This window comes from Entelurus aequoreus, linkage group LG13 (assembly GCF_033978785.1).
Source record: "Entelurus aequoreus isolate RoL-2023_Sb linkage group LG13, RoL_Eaeq_v1.1, whole genome shotgun sequence".
Lineage (NCBI taxonomy): Eukaryota > Metazoa > Chordata > Actinopteri > Syngnathiformes > Syngnathidae > Entelurus > Entelurus aequoreus.
This window is the reverse complement of record NC_084743.1, coordinates 35,866,666-35,892,835: the sequence shown is the minus strand read 5'-3', so window position 1 is coordinate 35,892,835 and position 26,170 is coordinate 35,866,666. Positions and strand designations below refer to the sequence as shown.

The 26,170-nt window shown below is 35.5% G+C and overlaps 1 protein-coding gene across 6 annotated transcripts in view; it reads left to right on the top strand.

Moving 5' to 3' along the window:
• Nucleotides 1-23,007, top strand: part of clasp1a (cytoplasmic linker associated protein 1a) — a 168,266-nt gene extending 145,259 nt beyond the window's left edge. For all 6 annotated transcript variants that reach the window (XM_062067771.1, XM_062067770.1, XM_062067773.1 and 3 more), the window contains 8 exons: nucleotides 2,998-3,145; nucleotides 4,238-4,484; nucleotides 7,078-7,119; nucleotides 7,568-7,758; nucleotides 7,944-8,072; nucleotides 8,209-8,415; nucleotides 11,693-11,809; nucleotides 20,326-23,007. In XM_062067771.1, coding sequence (XP_061923755.1) covers nucleotides 2,998-3,145; nucleotides 4,238-4,484; nucleotides 7,078-7,119; nucleotides 7,568-7,758; nucleotides 7,944-8,072; nucleotides 8,209-8,415; nucleotides 11,693-11,809; nucleotides 20,326-20,412 — 1,168 coding nt within the window. In that variant the 3' untranslated portion in view covers nucleotides 20,413-23,007. The remainder of the gene's footprint in view (nucleotides 1-2,997; nucleotides 3,146-4,237; nucleotides 4,485-7,077; nucleotides 7,120-7,567; nucleotides 7,759-7,943; nucleotides 8,073-8,208; nucleotides 8,416-11,692; nucleotides 11,810-20,325) is intronic.
• The last annotated feature ends 3,163 nt before the right edge of the window (nucleotides 23,008-26,170 follow it).

Here is a 26,170-nt window from a genome sequence, read left to right as displayed (position 1 = left end):
CACGTACGTAACTTTGTTTAAATATATAAGCTTTATGAACCTTGGGTTAGGTGAACGGTCTTTTGGGCTGAGTGATTGTGTGTGTTGATCAGGTGTTTGAATTGTATTGGCGTGTTCTATGGAGCTAGGAGCTAGCAGAGGAGCTAGGAGCTAGCATAACAAACACGTAGGTGTTTTTATGCAGGATTAATTTGTGGCATATTAAATATAAGCCTGGTTGTGTTGTGGCTAATAGAGTATATATATGTCTTGTGTTTATTTACTGTTGTAGTCATTCCCAGCTGAATATCAGGTCACCCCCGGGCTCTCACAGCATCTTCCCTGTCTGAATCGCATCCACTCCCCACTAGTCCTTCACTTGCACTATACTCATCCACAAATCTTTCATCCTCGCTCAAATTAATGGGGAAGATGTCGCTTTCTCGGTCCGAATCTCTCTCACTTCATGCGGCCATCATTGTAAACAATAGGGAACTTTGCGTATATGTTCAATTGACTACGTCACGCTACTTCCGGTAGGGGCAAGCCTTTTTTTTATCAGATACCAAAAGTTGCGATCTTTATCGTCGTTGTTCTATACTAAATCCTTTCAGCAACAATATGGCAATATCGCAAAATGATCAAGTATGACACATAGAATAGATCTGCTATCCCTGTTTAAATAAACAAATTTCATTTCAGTAGGCCTTTAAGGACCATGTCCTAACAAAATGCAGTTTTACTACAGTTTAAGACCAAGTCCTAATCCAATCTTCCCCTTCCTTGTCTTAAGTTTCAGCTTCTTGGTTTCTTGCTGATGGTATATTTGTAATAACCACTGAAGGAGACAGAACTATAACATTGGTTTATGTTGTAATAGGGCTGGACGATATGGCCTTTTATTAATATCTCGATATTTTTGGGCCATGTCACGATACACGATATATATCGCGATATTTTGCCTTAGCCTTGAATGAACACTTGATGCATATAATCACAGCAGTATGATGATTCTATGTGTCTACATTAAAACATTCTTGTTCATACTGCATTAATATATGCTAATTTTAAACTTTCATGCAGAGAGGGAAATCACAACTAAGTCAATTTACCAAAACTGTATTTATTAAGCAGTGGCACAAACATTCATGTCATTTCCAAAACAGAAAGTGCAAGATTGTCAGAGACATTTTAAAACAAGCTATTAGTGCACTTTTGTGCATGATGTCACTAAGATGACATATCAAAATACCATTTTCATACGGTGTTGATCTGGAAATTGTTGCTTTGGCATTTTGTGGGTGTGGCACCGAACGGAGATGTTGACATGCAGAGTTTCAAGCACTCCTTATTCTCTAGCGGGTGACTTTTCAAATGATGCTACAAATTAGCAGTGCTGCTACTTTTTGTAGCAACGCTTTTGCTGCATAATTGTTTGACATATTCCCGCTTGAAGTCAAACCACTGCCAGACGATGGATTTTCTGTTTTTCTTGGGAATTAATTCTTCCTCCATTTGTTACCAGATTTGCACCTTCTTTCTCTCGTATTACCACCCGCACCCCTCCGCTAGCATCACAGCTAATGTTACCCATGTAGCTACCTCTCTGCTTCGCGGGAGCGTGTGACGTTGCACACGTGACGTGTGTAAGAAGGTGCACTTGTTTAAGTCTCTGTGAGAAGAAGAGACAAGAAAGAGGGAGAAACACCTGTAGTGTAATGCCCGCAGCTAAAAGCAACTATGTGAGAACATATACTCGAATATCACGATGTAGTCATTTTCTATATCGCACAGAGACAAACCCGCGATATATCAACTATATCGATATATCGCCCAGCCCTATGTTGTAAAATACATGATTTATTATGTTACATATATTAATTATTTTATCTGGAAAAACACAATAAACCACACGTAAACACAGTGGTGAAACTATTAGAATTTTTATGTTTGCCCCCTTACAAAGATATGAACAGTACATCATTTTAGTGTCATTTTATTTCAACAGCAAGACCAAATGTTGAAAACATCCAAATAAAAAAACAACAACATGTTTTTGTGACAGTGCTCTGACAATTTGTGCAATTTAGCACAGTATTCAGCAATTTTTTAAATTTGTCCTTAAATTCTTTTGTGGAAGTTGAACCTCTCAGCAACGACCAGGGACCTTGGATTCAAATGTTGTTGCTAAATGTCCTCAATTTGCCTGAATGTCTCATTGGCTGTGTACTCAGGGTTTAATCAGCTACGTAGCAGCCCATATGTTTTAGGTCCCATCACACTGAACAACACACTAATTTTATTTTCTTCACTTATGTCATTGGTAGTGCAGTATAATTAAACTCTTTCGATGTAAGTTGGCCAGTCTTCGCTGCCACTGTCAAACTCTGTAATGGAGCCAATCACAGCCATCTTCACTACAATGCAACTGTTTCTCTCTCTCTCGTGCACATTACTTCTTTGTGACAAACATATTTTACTTTCTTTCTCTTAAAATACTGCAAGTACTACAACAAACTAAAAGTACTACAGGTGCATTACTACAAGAAACAACAAGTACAGTACACTACTACAAGTACTACAACTACAAGTAATACAACTGCAACACACTACAAGTACAGTACTTTGTGTAATGCAATTACAATGAACTACAAGTGCTATAACTGCAAGAACACTACTATAAGTACCATAACTACAAAACACTACAAGTTCCTCAAGTATAAGAATCCCTGATCGTTCTGATCTGTTTGCCAAAAACGCTTTGTAAATGTTTTGTGAATCACCTTTTGTACTGAAACAAAATATTTGATTCCAGTCAATAAATTAAATACTGCTGTATAATTTTTATATACATATTATATTTTATATTTATATTTTTGTAAGGAGGTCAACTCACTAAATCAGTACTTTTTCACTCTGCCTGCACTGAAGTACGACGTTTCAAAGCTGTGCTATAACTGTTAGTGTTAGGATCAAAGAGACACTGTGTGTATCTTTGTGTGTATTTGTGCGCATTAGCATGATGGAGTACGATACTGAGAACATGAACTCGGAGGATATCTACAGTTCCCTGCGTGGCGTCACAGAGGCCATCCAAAGCTTCAGCTACCGCAGCCAAGAAGATCTGAATGAGTCTATCAGACGAGAGGGCAAGCGAGACGATGCGGTGAGTTATGATTTTCACTTAGACCAGAGGTGTCCAAATTTTTTTTTTGGCCGGGGGTCGCTTGCTGACTGCATGTAAATTGTGTGTATGTATGTATGTATGTATGTATGTATATATATATATATATATATATATATATATATATATATATATATATATATATATATATATATATATATATATATATATATATATATATATATATAAAGAATTTTCCTCCAGAAAGTCTTATCTTTGTCCATGTGATGTAAGATGAAACAAAAATTGAGCTGTTTGGCCACAATACCCAGCAATTGGTTTAAAGGAGAAAAGGTGAGGCCTTTAATCCCAGGAACACCACCCTACCGTCAAGCATGGTGGTGGTAGTATTATGCTCTTGGCCGGTTTTGCTGCCAATGGAACCGGTGCTTTACAGAGAGTAAATGGGACAATGAAAAAGGAGGATTACCTCCAAATTCTTCAGGACAACCTAAAATCATCAGTCCGGAGGTTGGGTCTTGGGCGCAGTTGGTTGTTCCAACAGGACAATGAGCCCAAACACACGTCAAAAGTGGTAAAGGAATGACTAAATCAGGCTAGAATTAAGGTTTTAGAATGGCCTTCCCAAAGTCCTGACTTAAACGTGTGAACAATGCTGACGAAACAAGTCCATGTCAGAAAACCAACAAATTTAGCAGAACTGCACCAATTTTGTCAAGGGGAGTGGTCAAAAATTCAACCAGAAGCTTGTGGATGGCTACAAAAAGCGCCTTATTGCAGTGAAACTTGCTGAGGGACATGTAACCAAATATTAACATTGCAGTATGTATACTTTTGACCCAGCAGATTTGGTCACAATTTCAGTAGACCCATAATAAATTCGTAAAAGAACCAAACTTCATGAAACAACCAATACAGAGGCGTACCCATTCCCTTCACGGTTCACTTCAAGTAAGGGACAGGAAATGCTTATTGTGTCTAATCAGTAAACAAAAACATAGCATCATTGTGAGCAGGCGCGTTGTCAAGGTGACACAGCCACAAGCTGTCATCCATTAAAAGCCCTGAAGAAACAAAGTTTGTAGACATGAAGCATCAAGTGTTGTGTTCTAGGCGGGGAGAGAAGGAATATCGTCTAGTCCTGCTTCTGATGCTCGCCCGGGATCAGATGCACAGGAAGTGGGTCGCACTGCCTTGGACAACAAGACGTCGTTGCTCAACACACCGTCACCACGCTCATTTTCCGGGCCCAGGAGTCGGGAATTTGCTCCTTACGGCCACGGAGAAACCATCTGCACCTACAACAAGAGCGCCCTGAAGGAGGCAGTGTTTGATGATGACGTGGAACAGTTCCGTGACTGTGAGTGCATGAGATTATTTTTTTTCATTCATAATGTAAAACTATAACTACTGTTGCCCGTGCTATGACATTTCTATAGTCATGATCAGTCCTTTCAGAAATTCACAATGTCAATCGTGCCAATTAAAACAAATTCAACAAACTCTTGCGAATTATGCACAGCCTTGCAATTGTATCAAAAGCCCACAACTTCCCCGCACATTTTGAACAATCAACATTTTCATCAATCAAATTTTTCTTTGAGCAGCACTCAAACTCGCATATCAACGGTCTCATGAAAACTTAAGTTTATTTCTTGTGTAGAAGAAGCACGAACAACAACATGTGACAATATACAGTATCAACTCTTTGCTGATCAAACGGCACAATTGTAGTCCTCCAGCGTACGTTAGACCGTACTTTCCATGTCACGGCGCTGAGCCTTCTTGTTAATGTATTACATAAATATTTACTCACTATTTTACATGTATTTATATAACATTTATTTATTCAAGATAAAACCAATAAGAACATATTTTCATTTGCAGTACTGACCTAGCAAAGAGAAATGTGATGATAATCTCTCATCGTTTCATTTACCCAAAAAATTAGAGCTATAGATCAGTGGTCCCCAACCTTTTTGTACTTGCGGACCGGTCAATGCTTGAAAATTAGTCCCACGGACCGGGGGGGGGGGGACCACTGCTATAGATGGCTCTCAACAGTTCGCAAATGCTCTTAATGTGCAGGGGTAAATGTGTGTTTAAGATGGAAAAACACTTATCAAGTGTAAAATATACACAGAGAATGTCTGCAACTTGTGTACAACAGAGCAGATAGCGGGCAATAAAGAAGCCTTTGGTGGTATTTATTTCTATAATTATAATCATTAATGTTATTAGTTATAATGTATTAAAACAATATACCGGTAGTCATTTTATAATGAGCTCTGAGTATGTGCTTTTAAATGATAATGATAAATGGGTTATACTTGTATAGCGCTTTTCTACCTTCAAGGTATTTAAAGCGCTTTGACAGTATTTCCACATTCACCCATTCACACACACATTCACACACTGATGGCGGGAGCTGCTATGCAAGGCGCTAACCAGCAGCCATCAGGAGCAAGGGTGAAGTGTCTTGCCCAAGGACACAACGGACGTGACTAGGATGGTAGAAGGTGGGGATTAAACCCCAGTAACCAGCAACCCTCCGATTGCTGGCACAGCCACTCTACCAACTTCGCCACGCCGTCCCATCTAGTGTCTACTTTTAAGTCTGTGTGGTATAAAACGAGTAAAACATAAATACAGTATTTGTTTAAAATTTTTGCTGCAAAAATTATAAATCATAAATTAACAAGTTGATTCAAAGTTTTTTTTAAAAACAACAACCTTAAAACATCGCAACTTTATGAAAAAACTGCTGCAAATTCTGGCGTTTTAGGCCCCAACAATCACAAAAAAGCCTAGAAAATTCTGGAAGGACTCTATAGTGCCAGAAGTAATTTGAGGACGTTTTGATATACTGTGTAACATTATGTCAGCAGGAAATTACTTAAATGTTAAAAAGTGCCATTTTAAATTGATTAAATCCTAAATTGGTGCACAATGTAGGGGTGATATGATGTGATACTTGGCTGATATCTGGAAAAGAACATTGTGATTGTTTCAGTTTGCATGTAAAATGTCCAATATGAGCAGTCGTGCAGCGTGTTTACTTGTGCAAAGCTGGACAACCAGTTAACATCTAAATGCCCTCCAATAAGCCACAAGGTTGGTCTTTCCTTGTATTTTAGTCGTCATTCACAAAAAGTAAACATGGTAGGCTGTAGGTTACCAGGAGCTAGCAGCTACACAACTGCACTCAATCTAAGCAATTAAGTATCCTTAATTTAACAACATTTCAGTCTAAATCAGCACATTTGTCAATCAAATAATTACAGTTGCATATTACTTACACATACAAAGTCTCCAAGGCAGAAGCGTATTGAAAAGTATCCAATAACAATTGCGTCCCCATCATTTAACTTACTGTGTCATGAGTTTAACATCATGAATAGTAGATAAATAGTAGGTGTCGCCACTTTACTTTGACGTAAATGTATCATAAGTCCATTCTAGATTGTTAATAATAAATAGGTCTATTTATCATGCCTACCAGTGTTCTATTTTACTTAATCAAACCTTTTCTAACATTCCAAAGTACAAAATAATAAATTATGCCCAAGGACTCGTGCTGATATTGTATCGAACTGATTGTTATTGGACAATAGTCAAGGCTCCAATACTGGTATCGTATTGGAAGTGAAAAAGTTGTATCGGGACGCTCTTATCAAAAAGCATGACGGATTTCTTCATTGTGTTGCGTTGCATTGACATTGTCGGTAATACGACAACGATTTGATATCATCCTTCCAGTCATTGTAAACCATGTTGATTGCTGGCTAGTGTGTCGTATAATCAATACATCAGCAGTTTGTAAGTGTGCTCCAAACCATTTGTCTTTCATCATCAGGTCATATTTCCTCAATGAGAAGACAGTTGGTTTGGAGATATTGGTATATGTCAAATGTCAGCATGTTCCATCCTCCATCTTGATCTCTCCTCTTTAGGCCCTCGTAAGGAAAGTGCTGAAAACGCCAGGAGATTTCCTGGTAAACATTCCGTCGTTTTCTGACTACCTGATCTTATTCTAATTCCTTACATCCTTTTGCATTTTTTCACTCATGCTCTTTCTTTTGCTCTTTTGACCTTTGACCCTGTCCTGCAGAAGATTAAAATATAGCGTGTTACTAATGTAACGTGTATTTAACTTTACAGGCACATTAGTACAATCATAGACACAACAAAAACAGTGATTTGATTATATCATGTATGTATAGACCAGGAGTGTCTAAAGTATATGTTATATTACTTTGAAAACAGAACATTTTATATATATTTATTATGAACAAAACATTCAAATGAAGGTAAGGAACACATTTTTATAATTGATGAGTACATGAAATGAAACACATTTGAATATATAATGCATCCAGACTTAGGAGAATATGATTGAAGTTTTAAGACAGTTTTTAAATGTAATTATGTCTTGTTGGACAGTTGGTCAGGACCATTCAGACCTGGTTGCTGACCTGCTGAAGGAGCTGTCCAATCACAATGAGCGCTCTGATGAACGTAAGGGTGCCTTGGTGGAGCTACTGAAGATCACGAAAGACAATAGCCTGGCTGTGTGGGATGAACATTTCAAAACCGTCCTCCTCCTCCTGCTTGAAACACTGGGAGATAAAGATGTAAGCTAACTCAGCACGTACATGTAACGCACATTTACATGTAGCATACATGAACATGTAGCACACATGTACATGTAGCGTACACGTACATGTAGCGAGTACACGTAGCATACAAATACACAAGTAGCACACACACGTTTATTTATACATTCAATGTTGTTGATGTTGCTCAATGCTTCTGTCAGCACACAATCCGAGCCTTGGCGCTGCGTGTGTTGAAAGAAATATTACGGAATCAGCCGGCCCGCTTCAAGAATTATGCAGAACTAACAATCATGAAGACCTTGGAGGCGCACAAAGATTCTCACAAAGAGGTACATAATAATAATAATAATAATAATAATAATAAGGTACACTTTGTGTTGTATTCTTGTTCAATAATCATATCAACTTGTTAATCGAAAATTCCTGTACAATGATTGATATTTCCATATACTGTATATCCTTTAGGTGGTGCGTGCGGCTGAGGAGGCGTCTTCAACGCTGGCAGGATCAATTCATCCTGAACAATGTATCAAAGTTCTGTGTCCCATTGTACAAACTGCTGATTATCCAATCAACTTAGCTGCCATCAAGATGCAAACTAAAGTCATTGAACGCATCACCAAGGACTCACTAGTGCAGCTGCTGGCTGACATCATTCCTGGTCTGCTGCAGGTTTGACACTTTTACTATATTAATAATACATTTATTACATTTGACATTATTAATAATAAATCTACCTATGTACTTTAATACTATTAATACATTAATTACGTTTTACACTATTAATAATACATCTAACGATGTACTTTTACACTATTAATACATTTAACTGTGTACTTTTACACTATTAGTACTACATTTTATAATGTACATTTACAATACTACATTTAACTATGTACATATACACTATTATTAATACTACAATACATTTAATCTAATCAACATGGCTGCCATCAAAATGTAAACTAAAGTCATTGAACGCATCACCAAAGGATTTACTAGTGCAGCATCTGGCTGAAATCATTCCTTTTCTGCTGCAGGTGTGACACTTTTACTATATCTATAATACATTTATTACATTTGACATTATTAATAATAAATCTACCTATGTACTTTAATACTATTAATACATTAATTACATTTTACACTATTAAAAAATAGTGGGTACTTTTACACTATTAATACATTTAACGATGTACTTTTACACTATTAATAATAAATCTACTTATGTACTTTTACACTATTATGACATTAATTGCGTTTTACACTATTAATAATACATTTAACATTTTTACTTTTATATATTATTATATTTGATAATGTACTTTTACATTATTAATAATACATTTATCATCTACTTTTATATACTAATATTGCATTTGATAATGTACTTTTACACTACTAATAATACATTTAACATCTACTTTTATATATTAATATTGCATTTTACAATGTACTTTTACTCTACTAATAATACATGTAATATGTACTTTTGTACAATTAATAATACAATTAATACTTTTCACAATAATAACAATACATTTAATACTATCACACTATTATACTACATTTAACTATGTACTTTTACACTGTTAATACATATAATAATGTATGTTTACATTATTAGAACTACAATACATTTAACAATGTACTTTAACATAATAAAATACATTCAGCTTTGTACATTTACAGAATAATAAATTACATTTAACTATGTACTTTTACACAATACTGACGATAATCCTGCACAGAATTGATACTTGTACAAAACACAAAACCAGTGAAGTTGGCACGTTGTGTAATTCGTAAATAAAAACACAATACAATGATTTGCAAATCCTTTTCAATTTATATTCAATTGAATAGACTGCAAAGACAAGATATTTAATATTTTGGGCTCAAAAAGGCCCAAAATATCATAACGGACTCATCTCACCCCGGACATAAACTTTTTGAACTGCTGCCCTCGGGCAGGAGATACAGGACAACAAAATGCCAGACAAACAGTTTCAAGAACACTTTCTACTCGAGAGCAATAGTGTCGCTGAACACAAGGCATAAAAAAGAATGACTGTGCATGTGAGCTGTGTGCTTGGTATTTTTTGTTGTTTATGTATTATTTTTATCTATTTATCTTAGTACCATGTTCTTATGTTTTTTTATGTGTCATTATGAATTTGCACTAAATGAGTTTACTTGCAATTTCGTTGTACAATGTGCAATGACAATAAAGATCTATTCTATTCTGAACTCCATCCATCCATTCTCTACCGCTTGTCCCCTTTGGGGTCGCGGGGGGTTTTGGAGCCTATCTCAGCTGTATTCGGGCAGAAGGCGGGATACACCCTGGACAAGTCGCCATATTCTATTCTGAACTGAGAAACTTATTTTTTTTTTTGCAAATAATCATTAACTTAGAATTTATTGGCGGCAACACATTGCAAAAAAGTTGGCACGTGCATTTTTACCACCGTGCGACATGGCCTTTCCTTTTAACAACACTCAGTAAACGTTTGGGAACTGAGTAGACCAAGTTTTTTAAGCTTTTCAGGAGGAATTATTTCCCACTCTTGCTTGATGTACAGCTTAAGTTGTTCAACAGTCCGGGGTCTCCGTTGTCGTATTTTACTCTTCATAATGCGCCACACATTTTCAATGGGAGACAGGTCTGGACTACAGGCAGGCCAGTTTAGTACCCACACTCTTTTACTACGAAGCCACGCTGTTGTAACACGTGGATTGGCATTGTCTTGCTGAAAGCTCTTTGAAAAAGACGTTGCTTGGATGGCAACATATGTTGCTCCAAAACCTGTATGTACCTTTCAGCATTAATGGTGCCTTCACAGATGTGTAAGTTACCCATGCCTTGGGCACTAATACACCCATACCATCACAGATGATGGCTTTTGAACTTTGCGCCTATAACAGTCCGGATGGTTCTTTTCCTCTTTGGTCCGTAGGACACAACGTCCACAGTTTCCAAAAACAATTTTAAATGTGGACTCGTCAGACCACAGAACAGTTTTGTACTTTGCATCAGTCCATCTTAGATGAGCTCAGGCTCAGCAAAGTCGGCAGCGTTTCTAGATGTTGTTGATAAATGGCTTTCGCTTTGCATAGTAGAGTTTTAACTTGCACGTACAGATGTAGCGACGAACTGTAGTTACTGACAGTGGTTTTCTGAAGTGTTCCTGAGCCCATGTGGTGATATCCTTTACACACTGATGTCGCTTTTTGATGCAGTACCGCCTGAGGGATCGAAGGTTACGGGCATTCAATGTTGGTTTTCGACCTTACGTGCAGTGATTTCTCCAGATTCTCTGAAACTTTTAATGATATTACGGACCGTAGACGGTGAAATCCCTAAATTCCTTGCAATAGCTTGTTGAGATATGTTGTTCTTAAACTGTTCGACAATTTGCTCACGCATATGTTCACAAAGTGGTGACCCTCGCCCCATCCTTGTTTGTGAATGACTGAGCATTTCATGGAAGCTGCATTTATACCCAATCATGGCACCCACCTGTTCCTAATTAGCCTGTTCACCTGTGGGATGTTACAAATAAGTGTTTGATGAGCATTCCTTAACTTTCTCAGTCTTTTTGCCACTTGTGCCAGCTTTTTTGATACATATTGGAGGCATCAAATTCTAAATAAGCTAATATTTGCAAAAAATAAAAAAGTTTACCAGTTCCAACGTTAAGTATCTTGTATTGCAGTGTATCCAATTGAATATAAGTTGAAAAGGTTTTGCAAATCATTGTATTCTGTTTTTACTTACGATTTACACAACGTGCCAACTTCACTGGTTTTAGGTTTTGTATCAATAGTGACAGTAATCCTGCACAGTATCGATACTTATGTCAACACTGAAAGTAATACTGCATAGTTTTTGTTACTTAATACTGACAATACTACTGTACAGTATCAATACTTTGTCTACTTGCAGGGCTACGACAACACAGAAAGCAGCGTCCGCAAGGCCAGTGTGTTTTGTCTGGTGGCGATCTACTCTGTAATTGGTGAGGACCTCAAACCTCACCTGGCACAGCTGACAGGCAGCAAGGTACTGAATCATGTTTTTTTATCATCATCATTATCACATCTCTGGACCTGTGTGAAAATAGCCCCTCATATTAATGCAAATATTCAAATAACACTGCCATAATGTTTGCCCCGTTTGTTTAATTGGGGGTAGAGAGGGAGAGGTCCGCTGTTTGCAGACAATGCAAAACACAACTCTGAGGAAAATTTGCTGGACGTTTAAGGTCGAGAAACGCAACAAGAGTATCAATCACAAACTAATGTAATGAAAATGTTCCCTCTGAGTCGCTTCTACTTCCGTGGAGTCTCGGTGTGCGTTTAAGAGCGCAAAGTTGTTGGAGGAGAAAAATATTAGATTTTGCGGTTTAATTTTAAACGTGCAACTAGCTTGCTTCCGTCAGCTGCTGTAACTGAGGACTACCATACAGCAGGTGATATATCGAAAACATTGCCACAACTGGTTCATAAAGTCTTTAGTTTGTTTAATTGCTAAATTTGTCAGTGTTCCAATAACGTCAATACTCGCTAAAATATTTTGTCATTTTATCGAATTGAACACAGGCTGAGTTGTCGGTGAGGCACTAAGATTGTGTATTGGATCACTCCTGTTTATTTTTGTTGGCCAAACTGTTGCACATGTACATGGTTGTTGGAAAAAAACAAAGCTTGTTTATTTGTCTTTATCTTCATTAGCCAAACTGCTTTGTGTTTTATATTGATATCACAAAGTAGACACCATCTTTTTTACATTACTTGTTTTTTTCATTCCACAAAGTAATTACTTTAATAACCATTCATGTGACATAGCATTTTGTTAATGTTTTATGGTGTATAATTGATACTTATACAACAAATTTCTGCTCAAACTCTTAATGGATCTGTTTCGATATAGCATGTACATGTACACACATTAGTACATGTAAATGTGTGTACATAACTTCAAAAATGCCTCTCTCTATGAAAATGTCAAAATAGAGATAAAGGCAGCATGTAATAAAAAAGCTGATACGCTAAAACTATTAATGATCAAAAACACAAATATTTGTCTTTAAATATATAGATAACGTTTATCTAGAGCATTTTTTTTTAGATATTACAAATTACATGATGGCATCGCATTCACACCCCAACACTGTTTTACCAAACATAATTAATAATTGTGATTTCAATATTGATAAAAAAAAAAAAAATATATATATATATATATATATATATATATATATATATATATATATATATATATATATATATATATATATATATATATATATATATATATATATATATATATAATTATTATTATTTTGCGTGCAGTTCTATGTGTAAGACTAGACCTCATATATGAACACTATTTTTATCTATTTGGACAAAAAGTGCAGTTATGTCTTATGTCAATAAGGTGCCATCTTTTTAATTTTCACATTGTTTTTTATTTATCTATGTTATTATTATTTTGTTTCTACCATATTACTTCGTTTATAATCCTTGTGTTGCTTTCATATGCACATTCAACTCTCTACTTGAGGTACATATATACATTTTGAATGTGTTGTTTGTGTTTTTTAAATAAAAATTGGTTAAAAGATTTCAGCAATTATTGAAAGTTTTAAGCACATTTAGAATTACCGCGATTATAACAATAACGTGATAATTTTGGTCACAATAACCATGCTAAAAAATGTTCATACCATGACATCCCTACTCTACAGACTGACTAAGAGATCGTCTGTTGTGTTTACGCATTACACGCATACCCAGGCGGAGGAAAAAGTAATTTCACCAACTGCATATCATTTACACAAGCTCTCAATGATTTTGTTATTTTCCACTTTGTTCCTGTTATTCAAATTGAATACTTTATTTAAAATAGAGACAGCACATATTAATGAATTATGTAAATATGTCAGGTTTTAGCCAAAGGGTAATTTGTGCCTGTAGTCCCCAGAAAGGTTGGTGTTTACATACAAACAACAATAATATTCACATAAAACAGAGAAAAGTCAGGATCATCACCACAGACTCAGTAACATTCAGGTAATTTAAAGGAGAGAGTTAACCCCCAACCCCACCCCCCACCCAAAAAAACAAACAGGTAATTACTTTAAAAATAACAAAACAATAAAATAAAAAGAAGGAATGTATATGGATTGCATTGTACATAGTCCGAATAAAGTGCCATGATATACTGTGTTGCATATACAGCCCGAATAAAGTGCCATAGTGAATTGCACGCAGCGTGAATAAAATGTCAAATGTAAAAATACCGATCTGTAAATGATGTTTAAGTGCTCATATTATGACATTGATTAAATTGCCTTTTATCATTATCTGTTTACTTTTGAACCAGGCCTTTAATTGACTTTTGAATGTAGTAAAGCTGGAGGATTCCCTTACTGTGGTAGGTAGACTGTTCCACAAAGAGCATCACTTGTGAGAAAAAACATTTTGACCAAAATAGTTTTTTCTCACAGGCATTTATTGTGTTAAATGAAATACATGACCTCAAATTACTGATTGATCAAAGTATGCATATCTTGATTTGAGAATACATTTTCCAGCATAAAGTTTGCTTTGGTATTAGAGGTATTGATAGATATTGTAGGTCAACATCCATCCGCACATCACTATGGAGGTGAATAACGATACAAAATTAACTGTTGTAACATTAAAACTATAATAGTCAGCCAGATATTTTTTTCCGCACAAACAATTGGGACATGATGGGGGGCTACCTATGAATCCATCCATCCATCCATTTTCTACCGATTATTCCCTTCGGGGTCGCGGGGGGCGCTGGAGCCTATCTCAGCTACAATCGGTCGGAAGGCGGGGTACACCCTGGACAAGTCGCCACCTCATCGCAGATGTTAATAACATCAAAACTATAATAGTTAGACATACTGTATATTTTTTCAGCAAAAAAATTGGGGACAAGTTTGGGGCGCTGGATGACATTACTAGGCAGAACATTTATTTTAGAATAACTTAAAACCTTAGCGGCACAAACGAAACATTAAGCGGCTAACCATCACAAATAAATTGCAGTGTTATTTTAATATTTGCAATGATAATGGGGGCCAACTTTACACAGGTCACTTTCTTGTACTTTCTTCTATGTTCTTCACTTCTTGTATCAAACTGAAAAACATATGTGTCTTACTTTGTTCTTAAAATAACCAATTGATGATTTTATGAAACATTTGATCCTAGATTTACTGTAACTGACAGAATATACACATATTCATAAAATGAAAGATAATACTTTACATTCATTAGTATTTCATTAAAGTAAGTATTTGATCCCGATACAAAAAGTGACTTGATACTTAATGGAGTAGTAGTCGTTTACTTTTAGTTTCTTGTAGTTTCAGTACTTGTAATAGTGTAGTTGTAGTACTTGTAGTAGTTTACTTGTAGTTTCTTGTAGATGTAGTGTGTTGCAGTTGTATTACTTGTAGTAGTGTACTGTTATTGTAGTGTATTGTAGTAATTTACCGTATTTTTCAGATTATAAGTCGCTCCGGAGTATACGTCGCATCGGCCGAAAATGCATAATAAAGAAGGAAAAAAACATATATACGTCGCACTCGAGTATAGTCGCATTTTTGGGGGAAATGTATTTGATAAAAGCCAACACCAAGAATAGACATTTGAAAGGCAATTTAAAATAAATAAAGAATAGTGAACAACAGACTGAATAAGTGTACGCCATATGATGCACAAATAACCAACTGAGAACGTGCCTGGTATGTTAACGCAACACATCATGGCAAGAGTCATTCAAATAACTATAACATATAGAACATGCTATACGTTTACCAAACAATCTGTCACTCCTGATCGCTAAATCCGATGAAATCTTCTTCCTCGTTGTCGCTCCTGGTATGCGCCGCTCCCTTTCTTTCTGCTGCTTGATCACCGTTTTCTGCTGCATATGTCACTACATCCGGCTTGTCATCTGCAGTATATGATTTCCTTTTCGGTGCCATTTTTGTTCAGCCCTTCTCAGTTTTTATAAGTTACCGCCAATGTTGTAGCAGTGTGCTGTGTAGCAGTAGCAGTTAGCATTCCATGACCCACAATGCACTTCTGCCATGACGCACAATGCACTTCTGGCATGACGCACAATGCACTTCTGCCATGACCCGCCCCCGCCGAATTCTTATTGGTTGACATGTGTGTGACGATTGCTGACATTTGCTTCGTCTCTTACGCGAATGAGATAAATAATATAATTTGATATTTTACGGTAATGTGTTAATATTTTCACACATAAATCGCTCCGGAGTATATGTCGCAACCCCGGCCAAACTATGAAAAAAGCTGTGATTTATAATCCGAAAAATACGGTACTTGTAATACTTTGTTTCTTGTCGTAGTACTTGTTGTAGTATAATTCTAGTTTCTTGAAGATTAAGTTTATTGTAGTTGTATTACTTGTAGTACTTGTAGTTGTGTACTGTACTTGTAGTGTATTGTAGTAATTTACTTGCAATACTTACCGTAGTTTCTTGTTGTAGTACTTTTAGTTGTAGTAGTATACTTGTAGTTTTTTGTAGTTGTATTACTTGTAGTAGTGTACTTGCAGTTTCTTGTAGTTTCAGTAGTTGAAGTACTTGTAGTAGTTTACTTATAGCTCATTGTAGATGTTTCTTGTAGTTTTAGTAATTGTATTTGTAGTACTAGTAATCTACTGGTAGTTCCTTGTAAATTTAGTTTTTGTATTTGTATTACTTGTAGTAGTGTACTTTCAGTTTCTTGTTGTTGTACTACTTGTAGCAGTTTACAAGTTCCTTGCAGATGTATTTTCTTGTAGTTAGATTACTTTTCAGAATCAGAATCAGATTCTGATTTTCGTAGCGTACTTGTAGTTTCAGTATGTGTAGTAGTGTTATAGTTTCTTATAGTTTTCTTGAAGGTATAGTATTTGTAGTTGTATTACTTGTACTTGTATAATTGTGGTTTCTTGTACTTACATTTTCTTGTAGCTGTATTACATGTAGTAGTGTACTTGTAGTTTCTTGTAGTTGCAGTACTTGTAGTAGTGCACTTGTAGCTGTAGTATTTGTAGTAGTGTACTTATAGTTCTTTGTAGATGTAGTTTCTTGTTTTGGTGTACTGGTAGTTGTAGTATTTGTAGTAGTGTATTGTAGTCATAGTGTTTGTAGTATTGTACCTGTAGTACTTCTAGTAATGTACTTGCAATTTCTTGTAGTGGTAGTTTCTTGTTGTTTCAGTAATTTAGTAGTGTAGTTGTAGTACTTCTTGTAGTGTATTGCAGTTGTCGTACTTGTAATAGTGTATTGTATTTTCTTGTAGCTGTTGTGCTTTTACTAGTATACTTGCAGTTTCATGTAGTAGTATTGCTTATATAGTGTTTTTGTCATTTCTTGTAGTAGTAGTAGTAGTAGTAGTAGTAGTAGTGACAGCATTCAGGGGCCTATTCTCCCATGTGCTAAAGTGAACAAAGGTGCTCAACTGCGTGGATTCTGGCTGTGCAGCATTCTCAAACCCGACTTAGGTCTGACAGTGCGCGCCTTAATACAAGATGCGCACTCTGGGTTAAGCAACACTTAAATTTGGGAATTTCCTGTCAGATTTGGCCTTTCAGGTATTTTTCCATTGGTTTAAGGACTTTTGTTTTTACTGCCTCTGAGGCTGTAATAAGTCCAGCGCCCCTGGAAGGGGAAAATATTGTATTGCACTTGAAGTTTGGATGCAGTGTACACCACACATAAGAAATGATAAATTAAACTTCTAGAAAACTATCAAATCTATTCTAATTGCTTCAATTGAGACACCTCGAAAGGTCCATTGAGACTAGGATAAAAGGACCTTAATGCCACTCTGAATTAAATATCAAAAATCAAAATCCACATTGTTGTCTTGTTAGTGTGACCACAGCGAAACCGGCTCGTACATATATCGGCCGCATTTGTATGGATGTTTAATGCATCTGTACCGTGATCTTTGAACTATGTGACTATTTAATATGAAATACATATTTAATGTAGCGTCTATCAATTGATTTTTTGACTGTTAACAGTAAAATGTCTTGCTCATCTGCGGAAGCTCACGCACACACGCTGTCCTATTAAGCCCCTCTTACGCGTCAAAGCTTGACAAACATTTGTACGAAACAGAACTCTTACTACTACTATGGCCGTTCCTGTCGCATGCGACAAACTGCTTTCCGTTTTAAGCATCTCTCTTCCAAGAACTCTTAACATCACAAATAGCATCAGTGTGGTTATGATAACAAGTAAAGAAACTTCATCTACAGATTATTATTCACACCCAGGAAGAAAAAACTGTTGTAGCGTGCATACACACACTACATCACCACGGCGGCACTTGTTCGCATGACAAGCACTGCCTGGATAAATACATCCTTTTCAGATTTAAAGTAGTATCTTTTTCCATGGATACCAATGGCATTCACAAGCGTTTGTAAAACTGCATGTTCCATCATTTTAACACAACCTTGAAAAAAAGGCATCAAGGCAAAGTCCGCCTCATTACTAATGAGCCCACCTTCATTTTTGTCTGACGTACGGAAGGTGGGCGTGTCCGCAGAATGGATGGGAAAATACGAATATGAGAAACATGCGTAATTTCAAGCATGTAAAAAACCACTAGAGGGGAACAAGAGGATAGTGCCCTAACTTTCTTGTGTTTTATTACTTGTAGTAGTGTATTGTACATTCTTGTAGTTGTAGTACTGTACTTGTAGTAGTATACTCCTAGTAGTAGTAGTAGTCGTGTGTTTTTCGTTTTTTGTACTTCAATACTTCTATCAGTGTACTTGTTGTTTCTTGTAGTAGTTTACTTGTAGTTGTAGTATGTGTAGTTGTGAATTGTAGTGGCTTGTAGTAGTTGCACTTGTCGTAGTGTCCTTGCAGTTGTAGTTATTGTAGTGGTGTACTTGCAGTTGTAATACTTGTAGTGGTGTACTCCTAGTAGGAGTAGTGTGCTTGTAGTTTTTTGTACTGTATTACTTGTAGTAGTATATTGTAGTTTCTTGTAGTGGTGTACTCCTAGTAGTAGTAGTGTTATTGTACTCTGAGTAGTAGTAGTAGTTAGTAGTAGTGTGCTTTTAGTTTTTTGTACTTTAGTGCTGTACTTTCTTGTAGTAGTGTACTCGTAGTTGTAGTACTTGTAGTAGTGAATTGTAGTGGTCTGTAGTAGGGTCCTTGTAGCACTTGTCCTAGTGTTCTTGTACATTTTGGTACTTTAGTACTTAAGTAGTGTATTTTAGTTTCTTGTAGTTGTACTTATAGTAGTGTCATTGTAGTGTCATGATCCGTTACCCGGGTCATGGCATGATGTATTTTTAGGTAATGTTTCTGTGTTAGTCTGTTTCCTGGGTGCACCCTCTTTCCCTGTTTACTGTTGGTTTCCATGGGTACTGATTCTCCTCACCTGTCTTAGTTTGGCAATTAGTGTTCCCACCAGGTGTTTTGGTTAATCACTCCCCTTTATGGTTTCCTGTCACCCAGCAGTAGTTGCTGGGTCAATGTTTGCTGTAGGCAACAGTTACGTTCTCCTGTTTTTTCTCCTCGCTGTAGTGATTTTGTACAGTCTAGCTTTCCTCGTTTTTTCACCCTTGGTGACATTTTGGTTTTGTTTAGCTCCACGCTTGCTAGCGTCCTCAGTTTTGTATTTTTTGTCCTGCCTTTAATTTATTAAAAAGAAACTTTAATCTTACCTACTCCTGCTTGTTTCCTGCGTTGGAGGGGAACACAACAATCGCAGCCATGCGTCGAAGACGTAACATGTAGTTTATTGCAGTACTTTTAGGAGTATTGTTGTTGTTGTAGTACTTGCAGTAGTCTACAAGTAGTTTTATGCAGTATTAGTAATTGTAGTCATGTATTGTAGTAGTACTTGTAGTTTGTTGTAGGATGTGTTTTGTTGTCATGTGACCACATCACATTGTGGTCTTGTGTGAGTCATTGAGGTGTTGACTGTCAAACTTGTACTCCATTCCAGTCTTGTGCAGGTCTACAATCATATCCCTGAGGTCAGATCTTTGGCCTAGTCCATGATGGTATGGATCAGTGATTCTCAAACTGTGGTATGTGTACCACTAGTGGTACACATACCACATACACACACACATACACATTATCACTCCATTTATATTCAAACACAGTGTTACTGTTTAAACTCTGTGAATGTCACAGTGGCCAGAAATATAGAATATACTTATTAAATAAAACCTCTGCCTTGTTTTTAATAAATACTTAGGCCTATTACGCTACTGTGTTTTAATGTTGGTACTTAGAGAGCCAAGTGTTTTCTGAGGTAGTACTTCATAAAAAACATTTGTGAACCACTGAACACATAATGCGTGTATAGTAGGAGTACTTTCTTAAAGGTATAGGTATTTTTATAGTTCACCATGTTTGGGTTTGATTAGGGGATCAAATACTTATCTCCCTTGTTCAGATAGAAAATATGAATCATTAGAAAAGACAAGAAGAAAAGAATTGAAATGATGGAGTAAAAATATGAAAGTGTTGTGTTTGTTTGCAGATGAAATTATTAAATTTGTACATCAAGAGAGCTCAGACGACAAACAGCAACAGCAGCAGTTCTTCTGATGTTTCTTCCCACAGTTAACAACTTTGCTCATCTTCAACGTCACATAGAACACGTTCATACCCCGTCAACCAAATGTACAAATCAATTACTTCATTAGAAAATATATGTACAAAAAAGCATCACTCTTGTAGTTTATTTGAAGTAGTTTTAAGTTAATTAAGAAACAAAACACTATTGTATTCTTATTTTGTAATGGAACAATGGCTTACACATTTTGGAGCTTTTTTTTCTTCTTAAGAGTTGGGCGAGACCACAAGTACACACACACACACACACAGACACGCACACACACACACACACACACACACACACACACACTCACACACGTTGACTGGCATGTACAAAGTATTAGCTTACTAAAAACTGTGAATTAATTGTGACGATGCAAACGCAGTATTCTCCTGTGTGTACCACCAATAATTAAGTAGTACTTTGTAAATACGCGTGTAGGATTCTGCTTGGCAACGTGTGGCTTGCTGATGTCAATCATTTCTACCTTTATTTGGCGTAAAATATTTCCATTTTTGTGGACAAAAAAAAAGAAAAACTCTTGAAAAAGTTTTTTTTTTAATCCAGCATCAATTTAAGATAAAACTGTCCAAACTTTTTACAGCCAATAAAAATGACTAAAACCTAGATAAAATACACAAAAAACAAATCCAATGTAAGTCAAGCAGTTAAATATACTTAACATTCTAAATACATTTTTTATTTATTATTTCCTTCATCTAAAATGTATTTATTTAATTTTCAATGTTTGTGTGTGTGGGGGAGCGGGGTAAATTTATTTTGTAAGTTATTTTTATTTTTAAAAATTTAAATAATTCCTAGCTCATGAGATTTAGTTTTTTTTATTATTATTTTTATTTAAAGGCCTTTAATTGTATTTTTTTTTCTCACATCTAATATATTTTATTTAAATATTTTGTAGGTGCATACAAAATAAAATGCCTTCCTATTTATTTTACCCATCTGAAACTTTAATGAATGAATACATTCTCCAAATCCATACAGTATATAAAAGGCCTTTATAATTGTATATGATGATCTTAAATCTAATATTGTCTTTTCACTAGGTACATACATAAAAATAGAACCCAATACATTTTGTCTAAATAAATAAGAAAAATCCCTATCTAAAACTTTAATACATTTTTATGTTTCCTTCTTACATAAATATTAAATAAGCCAATATATTATTATTATTATTATTTTTTTTTTTTTTGGTCAAATGTATTTATAATTTTGAATAACCTCAAATCAAATAGTTTTTTTGATTTGAGATTATACACAATTATAAAGATTTAATAAATTAATGTATTTCCAGATTTTATAAATATCACATAAGACAATAAGTTTGAAAAAATGTAGAAAATATATTATTTAGATTATACATACATACCCATTTTTTGAATTTTTACATAGCAAACAACTTTTTCTCATAACGTGTGAATATTTTCCTTTTTATTGAGTTCTTGATTACGGTCTAATGCAGACTGTTTTTTTTTTGTTTTTTTCCATCTTAAATGAAAAAAAAATCACTTTAGCCTGGTCTGCTGTTGACGCCACATTTCTATTTTGGCACTTAAAACTGTCCCATCCCCCCTGCAGATTACACGCTGGTAAATTTGGTACGACTTTTGTACCAGATTTTGGACACGTTTGACTTAAAGCAGGAGTGTCCAAAGTGTGGCTGGCAGCTCAAGTTTTGTTGGCCCGCACATATTGTTGAAAATAAATTTAATAAAAAAGACATAATTTAATGCAGAAAAGCAGAATGTTTGATAATTAATAATTGTAATAATATTATTAATAAGTATTATTACGCTTTGTCACTTATAACACAAAGCTGACACACCTGTTTGTATTTAACTATAAATGTTTGTTTTTAGCAGACATTTTAGTTTTTTTGAAAATGGCCCCATGCTTTGACTTTTCAGTATGTGGCTGTTGGTGGAAAAAGTTTGGACACCCCTGATTTATGGAGATGAATGTGTCTTTTTATACAACCCAAAAAATATTTGCAAACAAAAAATAGATTTGAAATTAAAACAAAATATTTCCAAACCCAAAATTTTGGTTACAAATCATGTTTGTGGTTACAAACTGTTTTATTTTTAGTTGCAAACTTTTTTAATTTTTATTTATTTTTTATTTTTGTCTGGGTCGCCGCTAAACAATACAAGGCAAGCAAAACTTTTTGTTTGTTAGAACATTTTTTGGTTTCATAAAAAGACATGTTTTTCCCCATACTGACTTACGATGTATGTCAAAATGTATGAAAAAGTGTAAAACGTTGAAGTCAGCATTATTCAAAATAATGGTTACTTTGGTGCCTTTGAGCAACAATCTTCATCAAAAGAAGAACTTTTAGTTGAAAGGTTTTTGATTTTCTAATCAATGAATGTTTTCTTACTTTCCTCCATCGCATGTTGGATCACATGCAACATGGACGCCTTCTTAATGTACATGCCAGCTCTTTGGATATCTTTTCGTATTTCTGACATTTCAATATTTGTATTTATTTGATGAGTCATGCTAATATGTGCATGATGATGACATCACTGCTGGACTTGCAACAATGGAAATAAAATGTTTCAGTAATAAACAGACTGACGGTTTATCCCTGCTTGTTTCTTACATGTTGATGCTTGTTCTTCTGCACAATAAAAACATCCATTTACATTATTATCACAACAAAGCCAAACCATTTTTAATCCAACTTTTCCAATTGATTCCAGATATCCAACACAGGAAATATGTTTGTACTCAGAATTTCAGTACCGTATCTTCCGGACTATGAGGCGCACTTAAAATCATTTTTTCCCCCTCAAAACTCGACAGTGCGCCTAATAACCCGGTGTGCCTAATGTACGGAATAAATCTGGTTTTGCCCACCGACCTCGAAGCAATTTTATTTGGCACATGGTGTAATGATATGTATGACCAGTAGATGGCAGTCAAACATAAGAGATATGTGGTAAGAGGTATGATGGCAATATCACTCAAGTAAACAACACCAACATTTTATATGTTCCATTGAAAATATAGAACATTACACGGCGCTCAAAAGTCTATCAACATGTTTTAGTACGACTTTGGTAAGCTATAAAGCCGCATTGCTTGATGGATTGTCGGCGCATTAAACATACGAGTATTATTATGGTGTGTGTATAAGGTAATACATTATCTGGCGTTTTGTTTCGCAATATTATGCAAAAGCAACTTTTCCTACCTTCTGGTACCTGCTGATCTGTATTTGGGATTTGCGTAAACCCTGAAAAATTGCGCTCGTCTGTCTTTGTAGTCCGTACCGACGACATAGTAGATAAGCTTCTTCTTTTTCTCTATATTCTTGTTATGTGACATTCATCCTCCGCTGTTGCCATTTCTAATATAAAGTAGTGTAAAGTTCTTACTTATATCTGTCAGTAAACTCGCCATGAAAGCGCTAAAACATACCGGTGTAGTGAGTTTATATTATTCACCCAAGGCACTTTAGTTATTAAAGAGTTCCGGTCGGACAGTTTTTCACGAGACACAGGCCTTGTGGTTTCCGTACGAGGAGATGCTGCTCCGTTATGGATTTAAGTAATGTCTGAACGTCATTAAAACAGTTAGCTCCATCTTTTGACACTTCTTCCACTCCCGTCCTTGCACCCCAAGGCATAAGCGTACTAAGCGCTTGCTTAGGGCCCCGCGGCCACCAGGGGGCCCCCAAAAGCAATTAACAAAAATTCTTATTTTTTATTTTTTTGCATGTACGTGTCTGAGTCAGACTCGTACATGGCAGTGATTAGTATTAATAACAAAGTCGGCCATCAGATTTCTTACAGTGATATCATAAATGACTTTGCCTCCAGAAAAGCCAGGAAGCACAGGTTTTAAGGAGTGGGTGGAGTGGTGTGGGTGGTGAAGATGTGATGGTCAAATGTGTGAATTAAGGACCTTAATTTAAGGTAGTTTATTTTGATTTTTTCCCCAAAAAAATTTTGCACATCGTTACGTACATTTACATAGTTTTAATTTGTAGTAACTTTATATTTGTTTATAAACCGTTATGTTACCTTGTTTCTGGTAACTCGGTTCATTAATATTATTTAAGTATTTGCTTGATATTTAATTTGATTATGTTGTTTTTTGTACAATTGAATTTGTTCCTTTTTATATATATTTAAGTGATTTTATTGTTGCACTTTATTGTTTTTCTTGCACTACGAATTATTTTTGCACATTGCTGTTTCAGGTTTTTGTTACCAAAAATAATAAAGTGAATCAGAATCAGCTTTATTGTCCAGTTATGTTTAACACACATGGAATTTAACTTCAGTAGACTGCGCTCTCTTTGTACAAAGTAAACATTAAATATGAACAATTAACTAAAAATATAAACTAGTAATTAAAGACTAAAATGTACAAGACAGATGAGACAAGATGACACTTTTACTGTAAATACAAAGCTTTATCACTTGGACTGTTCAACCCCAGGCCACTCTTGTAGCTGAATGTTTTCTACATTTTAAGATTAGAAACCATATGTGGCACTCTGGACATCATTCGTTCATTCATTGGTATTATTTATGTTCTTAAATGGGCCACCCCCATATCTTTATAAATGACATGTCATTTGTAAAGACATGCCAGGCTGACAATAGGATAATGTAAACAACACTGCCAGAGCCGCAATGAGTTTATAGTAGGTGTGTGAATGATCAACGATCAATATTATTGGCAAAAATAGAGGGCCCCATAATCAAATTTTGCTTAGGGCCCCATGGAGGCTTGGGCCAGCACTGTTGCACGCTACACCGCTACAACAAAGATGACGGGGAGAAGACGCTGTCGAAGGTGAGCCACGAATATAAGACCGCCCACAAAACGGCGCATCCGGACGCGACTGTCAGAAAGCGGCTTGAAGATGGTCTGAAAAATATAACCTATGCAACATTTTGACTAAAGAACCACCATTACATGTTATGTAGACCACAAGGAAGTGTTTTCAATTTAGAAAAAAAACAACAATATGACTCCTTTAATGCGCCCTATAATCCGGTGCGCCTTTTATATGAAAAAAGATAAAAAATAGACCATTCATCAGCAGTGCGCCTTATAATCCGGTGCGCCTTATGGTCCAGAAAATAATTTCATTAGCACTCACCAATACTAGAGGTTTAAAAAAAAAAAAAAAGATTTTCAGATTAATCGCGATTCTTATTTGTAACTATTTTAATCTATTTAAAACAATTTAAAAAATCAATTTTTTTTTTTTTCATAATTTTTTTCTTCTGTACAGCCACTGAGGCAAATCATATTGTTGATGTAGATGATCTATATCTACTGTACTTTACAAGAGAGACATGTTGGATACTTATCTTGTTGTATTTGACTTTATGAAATGTTTGGGAAGCATTTTTTAAAGAAAACCAATTTTCTTTTAAGTAATAGACATTTATTAGAGTTGGTAATTTTATGAAGAAATTTAATTCATCATAGAACTGGCATCAAATGTTATTAAAAAAAAAGTATTGATTTTGAATCGAGAGTCGATTTCAAATTGAATCGTGTGGTGCCCAAAGATTCACAGCCCTAATAAATACGTTGAAAATATACCGTTAACACATGTGACCAGTATTGGTATCGGCCAACCTCACTCTTGGGTGACCAGTATTGGAGTTGACAGCATAAAACCCTGATCGGAACATCCCTAGTAATGCTTACCCATCTTCATCCTTGGTGCATATTAAAAAAGAATACTTGACAATATCATTTTACATTT